Genomic DNA, 13,708 nt, shown 5'->3' with positions numbered 1-13,708 from the left:
GGAGGAACAGTGCCCCATCGTTGGTGTCAGTGGGGGGAGGAACAGTGCCCCATCGTTGGTGTCAGTGGGGGGAGGAACAGTGCCCCATCGTTGGTGTCAGTGGGGGGAGGAACAGTGCCCCATCGTTGGTGTCAGTGGGGGGAGGAACAGTGCCCCATCGTTGGTGTCAGTGGGGGGAGGAACAGTGCCCCATCGTTGGTGTCAGTGGGGGGAGGAACAGTGCCCCATCGTTGGTGTCAGTGGGGGGAGGAACAGTGCCCCATCGTTGGTGTCAGTGGGGGGAGGAACAGTGCCCCATCGTTGGTGTCAGTGGGGGGAGGAACAGTGCCCCATCGTTGGTGTCAGTGGGGGGAGGAACAGTGCCCCATCGTTGGTGTCAGTGGGGGGAGGAACAGTGCCCCATCGTTGGTGTCAGTGGGGGGAGGAACAGTGCCCCATCGTTGGTGTCAGTGGGGGGAGGAACAGTGCCCCATCGTTGGTGTCAGTGGGGGGAGGAACAGTGCCCCATCGTTGGTGTCAGTGGGGGGAGGAACAGTGCCCCATCGTTGGTGTCAGTGGGGGGAGGAACAGTGCCCCATCGTTGGTGTCAGTGGGGGGAGGAACAGTGCCCCATCGTTGGTGTCAGTGGGGGGAGGAACAGTGCCCCATCGTTGGTGTCAGTGGGGGGAGGAACAGTGCCCCATCGTTGGTGTCAGTGGGGGGAGGAACAGTGCCCCATCGTTGGTGTCAGTGGGGGGAGGAACAGTGCCCCATCGTTGGTGTCAGTGGGGGGAGGAACAGTGCCCCATCGTTGGTGTCAGTGGGGGGAGGAACAGTGCCCCATCGTTGGTGTCAGTGGGGGGAGGAACAGTGCCCCATCGTTGGTGTCAGTGGGGGGAGGAACAGTGCCCCATCGTTGGTGTCAGTGGGGGGAGGAACAGTGCCCCATCGTTGGTGTCAGTGGGGGGAGGAACAGTGCCCCATCGTTGGTGTCAGTGGGGGGAGGAACAGTGCCCCATCGTTGGTGTCAGTGGGGGGAGGAACAGTGCCCCATCGTTGGTGTCAGTGGGGGGAGGAACAGTGCCCCATCGTTGGTGTCAGTGGGGGGAGGAACAGTGCCCCATCGTTGGTGTCAGTGGGGGGAGGAACAGTGCCCCATCGTTGGTGTCAGTGGGGGGAGGAACAGTGCCCCATCGTTGGTGTCAGTGGGGGGAGGAACAGTGCCCCATCGTTGGTGTCAGTGGGGGGAGGAACAGTGCCCCATCGTTGGTGTCAGTGGGGGGAGGAACAGTGCCCCATCGTTGGTGTCAGTGGGGGAGGAACAGTGCCCCATCGTTGGTGTCAGTGGGGGGAGGAACAGTGCCCCATCGTTGGTGTCAGTGGGGGGAGGAACAGTGCCCCATCGTTGGTGTCAGTGGGGGGAGGAACAGTGCCCCATCGTTGGTGTCAGTGGGGGGAGGAACAGTGCCCCATCGTTGGTGTCAGTGGGGGGAGGAACAGTGCCCCATCGTTGGTGTCAGTGGGGGGAGGAACAGTGCCCCATCGTTGGTGTCAGTGGGGGGAGGAACAGTGCCCCATCGTTGGTGTCAGTGGGGGGAGGAACAGTGCCCCATCGTTGGTGTCAGTGGGGGGAGGAACAGTGCCCCATCGTTGGTGTCAGTGGGGGGAGGAACAGTGCCCCATCGTTGGTGTCAGTGGGGGGAGGAACAGTGCCCCATCGTTGGTGTCAGTGGGGGGAGGAACAGTGCCCCATCGTTGGTGTCAGTGGGGGGAGGAACAGTGCCCCATCGTTGGTGTCAGTGGGGGGAGGAACAGTGCCCCATCGTTGGTGTCAGTGGGGGGAGGAACAGTGCCCCATCGTTGGTGTCAGTGGGGGGAGGAACAGTGCCCCATCGTTGGTGTCAGTGGGGGGAGGAACAGTGCCCCATCGTTGGTGTCAGTGGGGGGAGGAACAGTGCCCCATCGTTGGTGTCAGTGGGGGGAGGAACAGTGCCCCATCGTTGGTGTCAGTGGGGGGAGGAACAGTGCCCCATCGTTGGTGTCAGTGGGGGGAGGAACAGTGCCCCATCGTTGGTGTCAGTGGGGGGAGGAACAGTGCCCCATCGTTGGTGTCAGTGGGGGGAGGAACAGTGCCCCATCGTTGGTGTCAGTGGGGGGAGGAACAGTGCCCCATCGTTGGTGTCAGTGGGGGAGGAACAGTGCCCCATCGTTGGTGTCAGTGGGGGGAGGAACAGTGCCCCATCGTTGGTGTCAGTGGGGGGAGGAACAGTGCCCCATCGTTGGTGTCAGTGGGGGGAGGAACAGTGCCCCATCGTTGGTGTCAGTGGGGGGAGGAACAGTGCCCCATCGTTGGTGTCAGTGGGGGGAGGAACAGTGCCCCATCGTTGGTGTCAGTGGGGGGAGGAACAGTGCCCCATCGTTGGTGTCAGTGGGGGGAGGAACAGTGCCCCATCGTTGGTGTCAGTGGGGGGAGGAATAGTGCCCCATCGTTGGTGTCAGTGGGGGGAGGAATAGTGCCCCATCGTTGGTGTCAGTGGGGGGAGGAATAGTGCCCCATCGTTGGTGTCAGTGGGGGGAGGAATAGTGCCCCATCGTTGGTGTCAGTGGGGGGAGGAATAGTGCCCCATCGTTGGTGTCAGTGGGGGGAGGAATAGTGCCCCATCGTTGGTATTAGTGACACAAATGATGGGGCACTATTCCTCCCACTGACACCAATGATACTTACTTTGCTGACCCCTGCTCCAGCCTGGGCTCGCTCTCTCACTTACCTGTCAGCTGTCTTCCTTCTCTGGCCGCTCTCCTCTTCACTCGCTCCGGCAGCTCCCTCGATCTTCTTTGATGTACGCGCGCTGCCGCTCGGCTCCTCCTCTCCAAGCTCCACCTCCTCGCCGGTGATTGGCCGCCTGTGTGCCTCTCCTGAGCTACAGTTCCGGTGGCCAATCAGCGGCGAGGAGGCGGAGCTGCTGAGCGATCCCGGAGGTGTGGCCAGGTGACAGGAGCAGCGTATCATCCCTCCCACACATCGCCTGAGACGGAGGAGCGGTGTCTCGGTTCCTAAGACCATCGGAAATATGTGTTTTCCGATGGTCTTAGGCGACCCCTGGGAAATGGTCGTTCGACCCCCAAAGGGGTCGCGACCCCCAGGTTGAGAACCGCTGGTCTAGGAAGTCACTTTGATACCCTGTTAACTTCTGAAGAACATGGCATGCGAAATAAAAGCAAAACAGTGGGGGTGTCAGGGTATTCCAGGAGTGCACAATCACACATCTGGCAGCTGTAAGTATATGCTGGAGCAACTGATGCTTGGTGTACACCCAAAACTTAGCTCAGCAGTTTAGAAAGGGTCTATAAAAACATTATTTTCACAATACGTGGAAGGGTTAAAGTAGTATTTCTCTAAAGTTCCTTATATTTGGCTTTGTAGTCATTTTTAAAATTATTTTACTCTTAAAAAAATGACTGCTGCTATCTCTCTCTCCCGATGGCATCCCTGAACTTCTGGTCAAGGAGTGCACGCATCACACAATGATCACTTGACTATATGGCAAACCGATCAAATGTCCCATAACACCGTCTCTTTTTTGTTTTTAACCACTTCCCGACCGGCCGATGTATATAAACGGCAGGACGGTGGCACTGCAGGGATGGGTGGCCGTTTATAAACTGCCTTCCTGCACCCTGCTTGTGCACGCTCCCCGGGAGCGCGCAGCACCGCAATCCGGTGACCGCTGTGTCCTCCGGACACAGTGAAACACCAATCGTCGGACGGGACCTCTGTACGAGGTCCCGATCATGTGATCACTGATTGGCCAATCAGTGATCACATGCAAAGTAGTAAGCAAGATGTCACTTCTGACATCATTGCTTACTACGTGTGAAATATGTGAATGATTGCAGAGCCTTGTACCATGTGACAAGCTGTGACCAATCACAGCTCACTCAGTAGTTCTCAATGGCTGCAAGAATGCACATAGAGAGAAAGAGAAATGATTGCTTTTACATCCTATATGGGTGTAAAAGCAATCAGTGTAAAAAAAAAAAATCTTCATCACCCTCCTCAAGTAGTACAGTGTCACCATGGTGACACTGTACTGCTAGGGTGACAGTATGTAAAAAAATAAATAAATAAAAATAAAATAAATATAAAAAAAAAATAAAAATGTAAAAAAAAAAATCTTTAAAAATTATAATTTGTGGTTATAAACTAATTTGGCTTATTTTCTTTTTTACTAAAAAGATAAAATGGAATACATTTTGGCCAAGATTTATGATTAAATATTATTTATTTGCAAAATTTTATAAGAAAAACACTTTTCAAAATTTTTGGACATTTTCATTTACATAGCAAAAACAAATAAAAATCCATGCGGTGAATAAATACCACCCAAAAAAAGTTTTATCTGTCTAAAAAAAAATGGTAAAAAATTCATATGGGTACAGTGTTGCATGACTGCGCAATTGTCATTCAAAGTGTGATAGCGCTGAAAGCTGAAAATTGCTCTGGTCAGGAAGGGGGTAAAAGTGTCCAGACTGGAAGTGGTTAATAACCTTTTACTTTTCTCCTCTGACAGCTACAGAAAAGGTTTTTTTTAGGGAGGTAAGGGGTGGAGCTTGGTAAGAACAGAAAGTAATTAGACACTCCCAGAAAAGAAGAATTCTATGATAGGAGGGAAGATGTTGGGCTAGAGAACAGACTTTTCCTGTCCACCTGCCTGTGTGACCCCTGTCCACAAGCCCTTTTATGTGCCAGCTGACTGATGCTCAGGCTCTCTCTCTCTGCTGCTGGGACTGTGCTGCTGGGTGAAAAGGCTGAGAGCTCACAAAATACTAAAAAGGTATCTTGTTTGTTTTTGAGAATACAATAGGCAACACCCTGTTAGTCAAGAACGGATCTATGTTCACATAATGGCTCAAATGGGTTGATATTTTGTTTGTTTTTTTCTATGGGCTCACTGCAGAAAGCCCCCCCTGAACTGAATTGGCGTTTGTTTGCAGTCTTGCTTAATAAAAGAGCAGGACAAACATGACTGGGCTGTCCCTGGGTGTCCCGGTCTCGTACATGGTTTAGTGCTGCCAACAGTTAAGCTGTCTCACTTACAATGTATAACATAATGAAGACTATATGTTCCAATCAGCAGTATTTGAGCCGATTCACACACGTGTGCGGACTGCAGCTCAGGTTCCAAAGATAATTGACACAGTAGTTGTTCAGTGGTTCATGTCAGGTTTTTATCTTGTTCGCAGATATGTGGTTTAGAAACGGTTCCCATAGAAGTCAATAGCCTGTAATTAGCACCTGAACCTGAAGGCACTGCTCAGAAATCGTACATGACTCTTTTTCAAACTGCACTGAATCTACACCACCAATGCACCAGACATATGTGAACAGGCACCATAGGAAGCAATGTTATTTCACATGTCCTGTGGATTGGATGTAGTTCAAACCGCATCCAATGCACATATATGTGAACCGACACTTAAGGTTAGTTTTGACATTTGAGTCAACAGCATCTTTGAGTCTGATAACCAAATAAAGAAGTGAATTATTACGAAGATACTTCTTCTAAATGACCACTGTGACACCATTGTGCAGTTGTTTTGCCAGTGAAGCAGCCAATAACACTTACTCATCCCGGGGGCAGCCATTGCAATTCGGGATAATACCACTTGACTAATGCCTTCGATTGCAGCTTTCTATATTAACAAAGAAAAAAAATATATTGTCAAATTAAGTAACACCTAGTGTCAGAGAAAGCAAATTTACAGAATTTCCACAATATAAAGTGACATACCAGAATTTATACAAAGAAAGGCAACACCAATCTAGAAAATTATGACTACTCTGTGACCACTAACAGGTCATGTTTTCCAGACAAGATAGTGTGCTAATATTCTGTGTGCTTCATTTAACAGAGCCTATTGACATTGCCATGCAAGTGCCCATAAAACTGGAAAATATGAACTTTTAGGTTGCTTGAGGATCAGAGCTGGAAATTGTGAACTAGACCAGCCTCTCTCAACCAGGGTGCCTTGAGGCTTTTTCAGGGGTGCCTTGGCAAAATGTCTAAAAATTACCCAAAACTTGTATACAAGTCTGTGGGTTGATCAAGCCTGCCTTTTAGTTACACAAAGCCACAGGTTTTCATTGTGCATCATTACGACCTTCTAGCCGCCGGTGTCCTGACAACCAATGACATCACCAGTTGATAAGGAGGATGTCAGCTGCCTGCACAGCATCCTAGTTTGACCCTCCTCTCCATCAGTGCTGGGGTCACATTAGCTCAGTGAGGGAGAAGAGAAACCCTGGAATACTGGTCAGTACCAGCATGCAAAAGTGTATTTGCTTTGGAAGAATAAATCACTTTTAATGTTGGGTGTCCTACATGTGTGTATGTTGCTATGTTATATAAAACTATTAGAATAGTTTTCCAAATTTTAGAATAGGGTGCCCTTTTAAAATGATGGAGAGTCTCAAGGCACCCCATTTTAGAATGGGGTGCTTCAAGACTGTCCATAATTTTAAAGGGTGCCTCGGGACTGTCATTAATTTTAAAAGATGCCTTGACTGAAAAAAGGTTGAGAAACACTGATCTAGACAAATGCAGTAGTGATTTCAGTCCACAAATATTTATCTCTCAAGTTCTGTAAGGGATGCTGATACTGTAACTCCACAACTAATGGAGCACCAGACTTCCCAGAGTAGAACATTCTTGTTTTTACAGGTAAGAGCATATTACACTTGCTGCTTATTTGCAAAAGTAAGTCTACTGGATTATATATTGTTTTGTACCCTGGCTGGTTTAGGTTGTTCCTGCTCTGTTCACACTGGTTTTCCTGGAATGTAACAATGGTTTTCTGTCTTTGAGTGACATCTGGCAGCCGAGACAGGAATGTGCTGCCCTCTACTGATGGCTTTTTGTAATACAGCAGCAAGTGCTTGGCCATATACTGCACCAAAAATTTGTTCCAAAGGAGCCAGAAGCATATTTAACAGAAACAAATAGCTAATGTATCAACCTATCAGAATTATTTAAGGCGGCAGAGATCACTGTGCAATGCATTCACCTACAGCAATCCATCATCCTTCTGCTTGTTCTTAACCAATGAAAGGCAAAATCTGATTGGTGTTTATGGATTGCTGCACTTAGCACATCATCACTGCTCTCAGCTTATTACATAAGCCCAAAGTGAGTGTATCAAAGAAAAGAAACCTAATAAAAAGAAGTAGCAACAGTAAAGGTGCAGCTATTTTAGGTTGCATATACACAGGCATTTGCAAGATGCATTTACTGGATATACAGTAAACAGAACAGAAAGCAACTTGTTTTACATTTTTTTTTTTGCCAGGTTTCAGGTCTTGTCCTTGTACCTACATCTTGTCAGAGTTCTCTCCACCACTTCCTGCTTTTAAAAGGCACTTTGACGTTTTACTTACATAAAAACACATGTAAGCACAAAAATAAATTAGAATATAAGAATATGCCTGTAAAGTACTGTGACTTTACCACCTTCTTGAAGAAATGTATATCTTATGAATGCCTGTGTGTATGAGCTCTTAGACAGTATTAGAACTGTGCTGCACAGGCTAGAAAAGTTTCCTCAATGAAGACTCAAAAGGCTAAATTCAGCATTAAGGCTAGGTTCACATCTGTTTGGGGGATCCGCACGAAAATCCATGCGCCCGCACAGAGAAATGCAGACCCGCAGACGGGTGCCATTAGGTCTAATGGCATGCCGCCCACACTGGAAAACGCAACTGTATTGGGAACCGAGGTTCCCGTGCGGGCTGCGTTTTTGGAAGAAGTGTAGGGACTTCTTCTCTGTGTGTCACGGGCACGAGAGTCCATTCAAATGAATGGGCTCTTGTGCCCGCGCAAAACGCGGCCCGCATATATGTGAATCAGGGCTAAGACAAGGGCAAGTATCTTCATCATCAACCATGTGACTGTAATTTTCATATCTCATTGGAGTCTGATGAAATAACCATCTTTTTTTGAAAATAGGGATCCTTATCCTTGTGAATGGAGTCTAGTGTTCTATAAAATGATGGAAAAAAAAAAAAGGTGACGTGTTGTCCACAGCTGGTAGCAGTTAATCACATTCTCCTGGACGTGTTTGGTAACCTTAAAGATGATTCACCACTCACTTGAGTCCACATCAGGGGTGGACTGACACTCATGGGGCCCCCGGGCAATAGGGGATCATGGGGACCCTATGTCCTTGCCCAAACTGAAAAAAGCCTATAAAAAAGGTACCAGGGGCATCTCATGGGGCTGACTCCGGGCCCTCGGGCAGTGCCCTAGTTTCCAAATAGCCACATTCATGTGGACCAGGGGCAGACTGACTAAGTACTACTAGCTATACCATGGCCTGGGTAAATGGAAGATACTAGTTTCTTGGCTATATCTGACTTCAATTCCTTTTTAGATATGAACATGAAATAGAACAGAGCAAGTGAAGTCAGAACTAAGAATAGTAATACTAGTTCTAGCCCAGAGACTCAAAGTATTAAGGAAATTGTACGGGATGGGAGGTCAGCAATGGCATGCTACATACTTCCTTCCATACAGGTTTCCTTTAAAACCCACTGTGCCCTCAATCCCTATTCACTCGGATCACAGCAATGAATCTGGGGTGGATCTGGAATCACATAAAAAGTTTAGTCCTTTACAATAACTGTGCTGCAGTTGTAATGCATTCAGATGTATTCTTATTAAATATTTTAACAGGATTGACTTACTCTTGAGTGTCCCAGCTTATTGTCATTTTCATCAGTAACAGCAATTCCATTAATTATTTCCCTGAAGAGCACACAGCAAAAAGTGATAAGGGCACTTCAATAAACAGGAAACACTTACAGTACCTACAGACCGTAGAGAAGTCTAATGAATATCATGGAAGATTATACTGTGGAAGACATATTGCGGAAAACTAAGGGACATTGGAAGACTAAAGGGACATTGGAAGACTAAGGGGCATTGGAAGACTAAGGGGCATTGGAAGACTAAGGGGCATTGGAAGACTAAGGGGCATTGGAAGACTAAGGGGCATTGGAAGACTAAGGGACACTTTGGAAAGTTAAGAGACATTGGTCTTCTACAGTATACCATTCCACAAAGGACATTGTTAAAGACTTAGGGACAATGTGGAAGGATATATTGTAGAATAGTGATGAACATTGTGGAAGAATATATTGTGGAAGTGTCCGGCAGAATAGATTAATGAACACTGTGGAAGACCAGGGGACATTGTGAAAGGATATATCATGGAAGGAGCAATGTGGAAGGCTATACTGTGGAAGTTTATATCCACTTGAAGACCAAGCCTTTATTGACACTTAATATATATTTTTTTGCTAGAAAATTACTTAGAACCCCCACACATTATATATATTTTTTAAAGCAGAGGTCAGAGAATAAAATTCTAAAAAAAATTTTTATGTCACACAGTATTTGCACAGCGGTTTTTAAAACACACATTTTTGGGAAAAATACACTTTGAATTTTAATGCACAAAAACACAGTATAATACCCAATTGTTTTGTAAAATTTCAAAGATGATGTTATGCCAAGAAAACAGATCCCAAATATATTACGCTTTAAAACTGTGCATGCCCGTGCAACGGTGACAAATGACATAAATTTTATTATCTGTAGGCGACACTTTAAAAGCCTTTACAGGTTACCACTTTAGATTTTCACAAGAGGTCTGGTGCTAGAATTACTGCCCTCAATCTGATATTCACGGTTATAACTCACATGTGCGAAATGATTGTTATTTGTGCGCAGGCAGGACCGACTCATGTGTTCGCCTTTGCCCGTGAGCATAGGGGGAGAGAGGCACTTTAAAAAATGTTTTTTAAATAAAATTAAAAAAAAAAAAAGTGACTCATTTTAATTTTTTTTTAAAATCACTTCTATTGTTATCACAGAGAATATATATATCCCCTGTGACAGCAATAGACATGTGAATGGTACTCTCTATGGAGACATCTAGGGTCTATTAGACCCCAGATGTCTCCTCTTCCCTTAAAAGCATCTGATCACACCAAGATCGGTGTGCTCAGATGCTTTCCCAATTTAAAAATGGCGCGGTTTACATCCAGCTAAACTGGAAGTGATGCATGCTCATCGCTTCTGGTTTCCTATATCATAGGTGTGATTGGAGCCTCTGATTACCTCTATGGTCAGTTGGTGGAACGGTAGAACTGGATAAAGCTGCAGAAGGCGGTGGGGAGGTGTATGTCCCCTCCTGCTGCTTGTAAAAGCAATCCAAGGGCCAGTTAGCCACTAGAATTGCTTTTACAAGAAAGCCGATCGTCGCCTCTAAAAAAACAATACTGGGATGATGCTTGCAGCTGCAGGCATCATTTTAGTATAACCACTTGAAGTCCAGCAGCGTACGGGTACATCACTGGTCGTCAAGTGGATATTGTTTAAGACAATAAAGGAACTGTGAAAGGTAAAATTGTTTTAAAAGCAAAAGTTTTTTTTTATGCATACTTTTTTATGCATACATCAAGGTAAAAAAAAACAAAAGCAAAAAACTTTTATTAGCAGCTTCCCCAGCACCCACCCTAAACACTTAGCAGAGTCTATTCTTAATCCCCTCTGCAGCAGCTGTTCTTCCTGGTCTCACAGGCTTTGCCGATAGCAGTAAGAGCCATTGGCTCCTGCTGCTGTCAAATCCTGTAAGCAGGGAACTGAGAGCTGCGCCGAGTCTATAGACACACACAGCTCAGCCACTCCCCCACAGGAAATGGCTTTTTATGATGGTACTCGTAGAAAAGAAGGAGTGAAGAGTGCCAGCGGGGGACCCCAGAAGAGAACATTTTGGGGCACTCTGCACAAAACCATTGCACAGGGCAGGTATATATAACATGTTTTTTACTCTAGAAAAATAAAAATTACTTTAGAACTGCTTCAAAGACTAAGTACATTAGGAAAGGCTAAGAGACATTTTGGTAAGTTATATTGTGGAAAACTAAGGGACACTTTGGAAGGCTAAGGGACTTAATGGAAAATTCTATAGTGGAAGACTAAAGGACATTGTGGAAAGTTATATTGTGGAAGACCAAGGGATGCGTTAGACGATTCAACTGTGGAACACTAAGTGACAATGTGTGGAAGGTTACAGTATATTGTGGAAGACTAAGGGACATTGTAGAAGAGTTTGATGTACACTTCACTGTTGTTCTAAGGTACTAAATAACAGTTGCACTTGTCCTAATCAACTCTTTCACACAATAAAATATTATGGTAACAGGCAAAGCCCCCCCCAAAAAACAACAACATTAAAAGTACTAAGGAATAGATTGCAAAGTACAAGGGATCTCAAGTCAAACTGGAACTTTTGAGTTTATATAATAAAAGAAAAAATTTCAAGAAGTGGAAACTGCATTTATTTTTTACCATACTCCCCTGATACATTTATACACTTATCCCAGCATTTAACTAATGCCTGGAAAGCTTCAACATAGAAATATTTGTCAGTACTCCTCAACTATCTAAGGATAGCCTGCTTTAATTAGTCATCGATGTGTTCACCGTTCCCACAGGAAGATTTCTCTCTTGTGCAATTTGACAACAGGTTATGCATGGATTATCCAGGATGAAGCGTTCTACGCATTGAATGCTCACAGGAATGACTGCTGTGGGCTGGGAACCACCATGGCCGGGATTGTCACTGACAGACATACAGCCATCTCTGACTGTTCAAATGTCTTACTGCGGCTGAGCATCTCATCACCATGCTGTGCTTGAAATATTCTGTAGATATACATGGCTTCTACACCTTCATTCACCACAAGCTGTTCCATGCATGAACTAACACTACTGTCTGCCATTTTAAAAAACGGTCTCTGGACTGGCCCACGACATGTGCGCCGCCTATCTGTAATAGGACATACTTACCACTTACTACTGCATGCAGCATCCCTTTTTATACCTGTAAAATCCCGGTTTGACTTGAACACCCCTGATATTAATGTCAACAAGACAAAATTACAGGCATATGATATCAATATAAGTACATGTTCATAAAATTGATTTGCTTTAAAAACAGAGTAATACAGAGAACTTACTGCTGTCTCATCATAGGAATGTTGACACAGTTGGCAGCAGCAACAGCAGCAAAAGGAACCCAACGAGCAATCAGTGGAGGAGCTTTCTGAAAGATGATGGAATTAGCACGTTAACACATTTTTTGAAGGGTTTCAGATAATACTCCTAGTTGTACATAATATTCATATGTATGAAAACTCTTTCTGGCCCATTAAGCCTGTGTAAGTACATATCCATTCAGCACATAAATAACATAGCTAAAACGAACATGTTAAATATTTGACTATAGTAGGAAAGTATAAGAACCCCTGTCAGGTTTAAATTGCTGTCCGTGTTTCTACTGGGGAGATTAACCCCCATTATTTGTCTTGGTGAAGAGAAAACCATAAAGGGACAAAGACAGCAAAAACAGTACATTCTGTACTACATCTGAAACAAAAATTTTCATTCTAGCTATACTTTTTATTCTTAGGCCATCGGTAGGGTCAAGAAAAAGACGATTCATTAGATTGTCATGTAAAATGAACATATTGCCTTTATTTTACACAAATTATTGTCACACAGTCTAACAACAGAAATACTGAAGTTTCAAAATATCTATGGGCCTATAGGAATCCTGTGGGATGCTCTGCCTCAATAAATCCCCTTTTAATAAAATGGCAAAGTTCACCGCAGCATATTAATATCCTGCAATTGGTCTCCAAAGTGTTGAGTCGTGCCAGTTTATATAAATTATTGCACCATAGAGTGCAGCAAAGCTTGGTTACAATCACAAATGTAGGCTTATCGTCTTTGAAAGCTAGGCCGCTTCGTATCCTATCCTGGTGCTGCAAGGATACATTAGGCATGGCATATACAACATACGCATTGTTCATTTAATGGCCTCCTACCCCCACCAACCCCATCCTACACAAAGAGCCTTACATAACATCAGATGTTTCAGTGAGAGCGTATGATAGGTATACCATTAAAAAAATGTAGCCTCTTGAAGCTGTCTGCCACATGACAACCTATCAGAGAACATCCAGTGATATACCAGGGAGGAAAAACATCAGCTCTGAGCAATGCATGATATGCAGCTTAAAGTGATACTAAACCTAAAAACATTTTTTACTTTAATGTGTTGCTTGCATTTTTAAGTTCCCTGTAGTCCCCCTTCCCTGTGTGAAGGGGAAGAGAAGGGAGAAGAGATCAGTGCTGTCCATGGCTTCATCTCTTCTCCGCTTGCTTTCTCTTCACACAGGGACTCAAACAGCAGCAGGAGCCATTGGCTCTTGCTGCTGTCAATCAAGTGCAGTGAAGCCGGAAGGGGGGCCTAAGTCTCTGTAGACACACAGATCGGGAGTGAACACGCAGCATTTGTCTCCATAGTAAATGGCTTGCTATGGGGACACAAAGAAGAGGAGGAGCCAGGATCGCCAGCCGGTGACCCGATATAAGGAGGATCAGGGCCACTCTATGCAATACCACTGCGCAGAGCAGGTGAAAACATGTTTTTTTGGTTTTTTTTTAATTGAAATAAGTTTCTACCTTTAGTAACACTTTTAAAGCTAAAATTCTTGATATCTAGTTCATTAAAACAGAGGTCCCCAAACTTTCTAAACCAAGAGCCAGTTTACAGACTGTTGGACTTTAGGGGAGCTGAGCTGTGGCCAGTGAGAGCAAGA

At 45.3% G+C, this 13,708-nt stretch overlaps 1 protein-coding gene across 1 annotated transcript in view; it reads right to left on the bottom strand.

Annotated features, from left to right (window-relative positions):
• SFXN2 (sideroflexin 2) overlaps positions 1 to 13,708 on the bottom strand; it is a 93,082-nt gene that overhangs the window by 23,095 nt on the left and 56,279 nt on the right. Inside the window, exons 6-8 of the mRNA XM_089683306.1 lie at positions 12,062 to 12,147; positions 8,720 to 8,780; positions 5,607 to 5,673 (exon numbers count right to left, since the gene is read on the bottom strand). Of these exons, the coding sequence (XP_089539432.1) occupies positions 5,607 to 5,673; positions 8,720 to 8,780; positions 12,062 to 12,147 (214 nt within the window). The remainder of the gene's footprint in view (positions 1 to 5,606; positions 5,674 to 8,719; positions 8,781 to 12,061; positions 12,148 to 13,708) is intronic.

Source organism: Staurois parvus, unplaced genomic scaffold (assembly GCF_062004578.1).
Source record: "Staurois parvus isolate SC_StPar_1 unplaced genomic scaffold, SC_StPar_1.0 ptg000303l, whole genome shotgun sequence".
In the NCBI taxonomy this organism is placed as follows: Eukaryota; Metazoa; Chordata; class Amphibia; order Anura; family Ranidae; genus Staurois; species Staurois parvus.
This window is presented reverse-complemented; position numbering and strand designations above follow the sequence as displayed.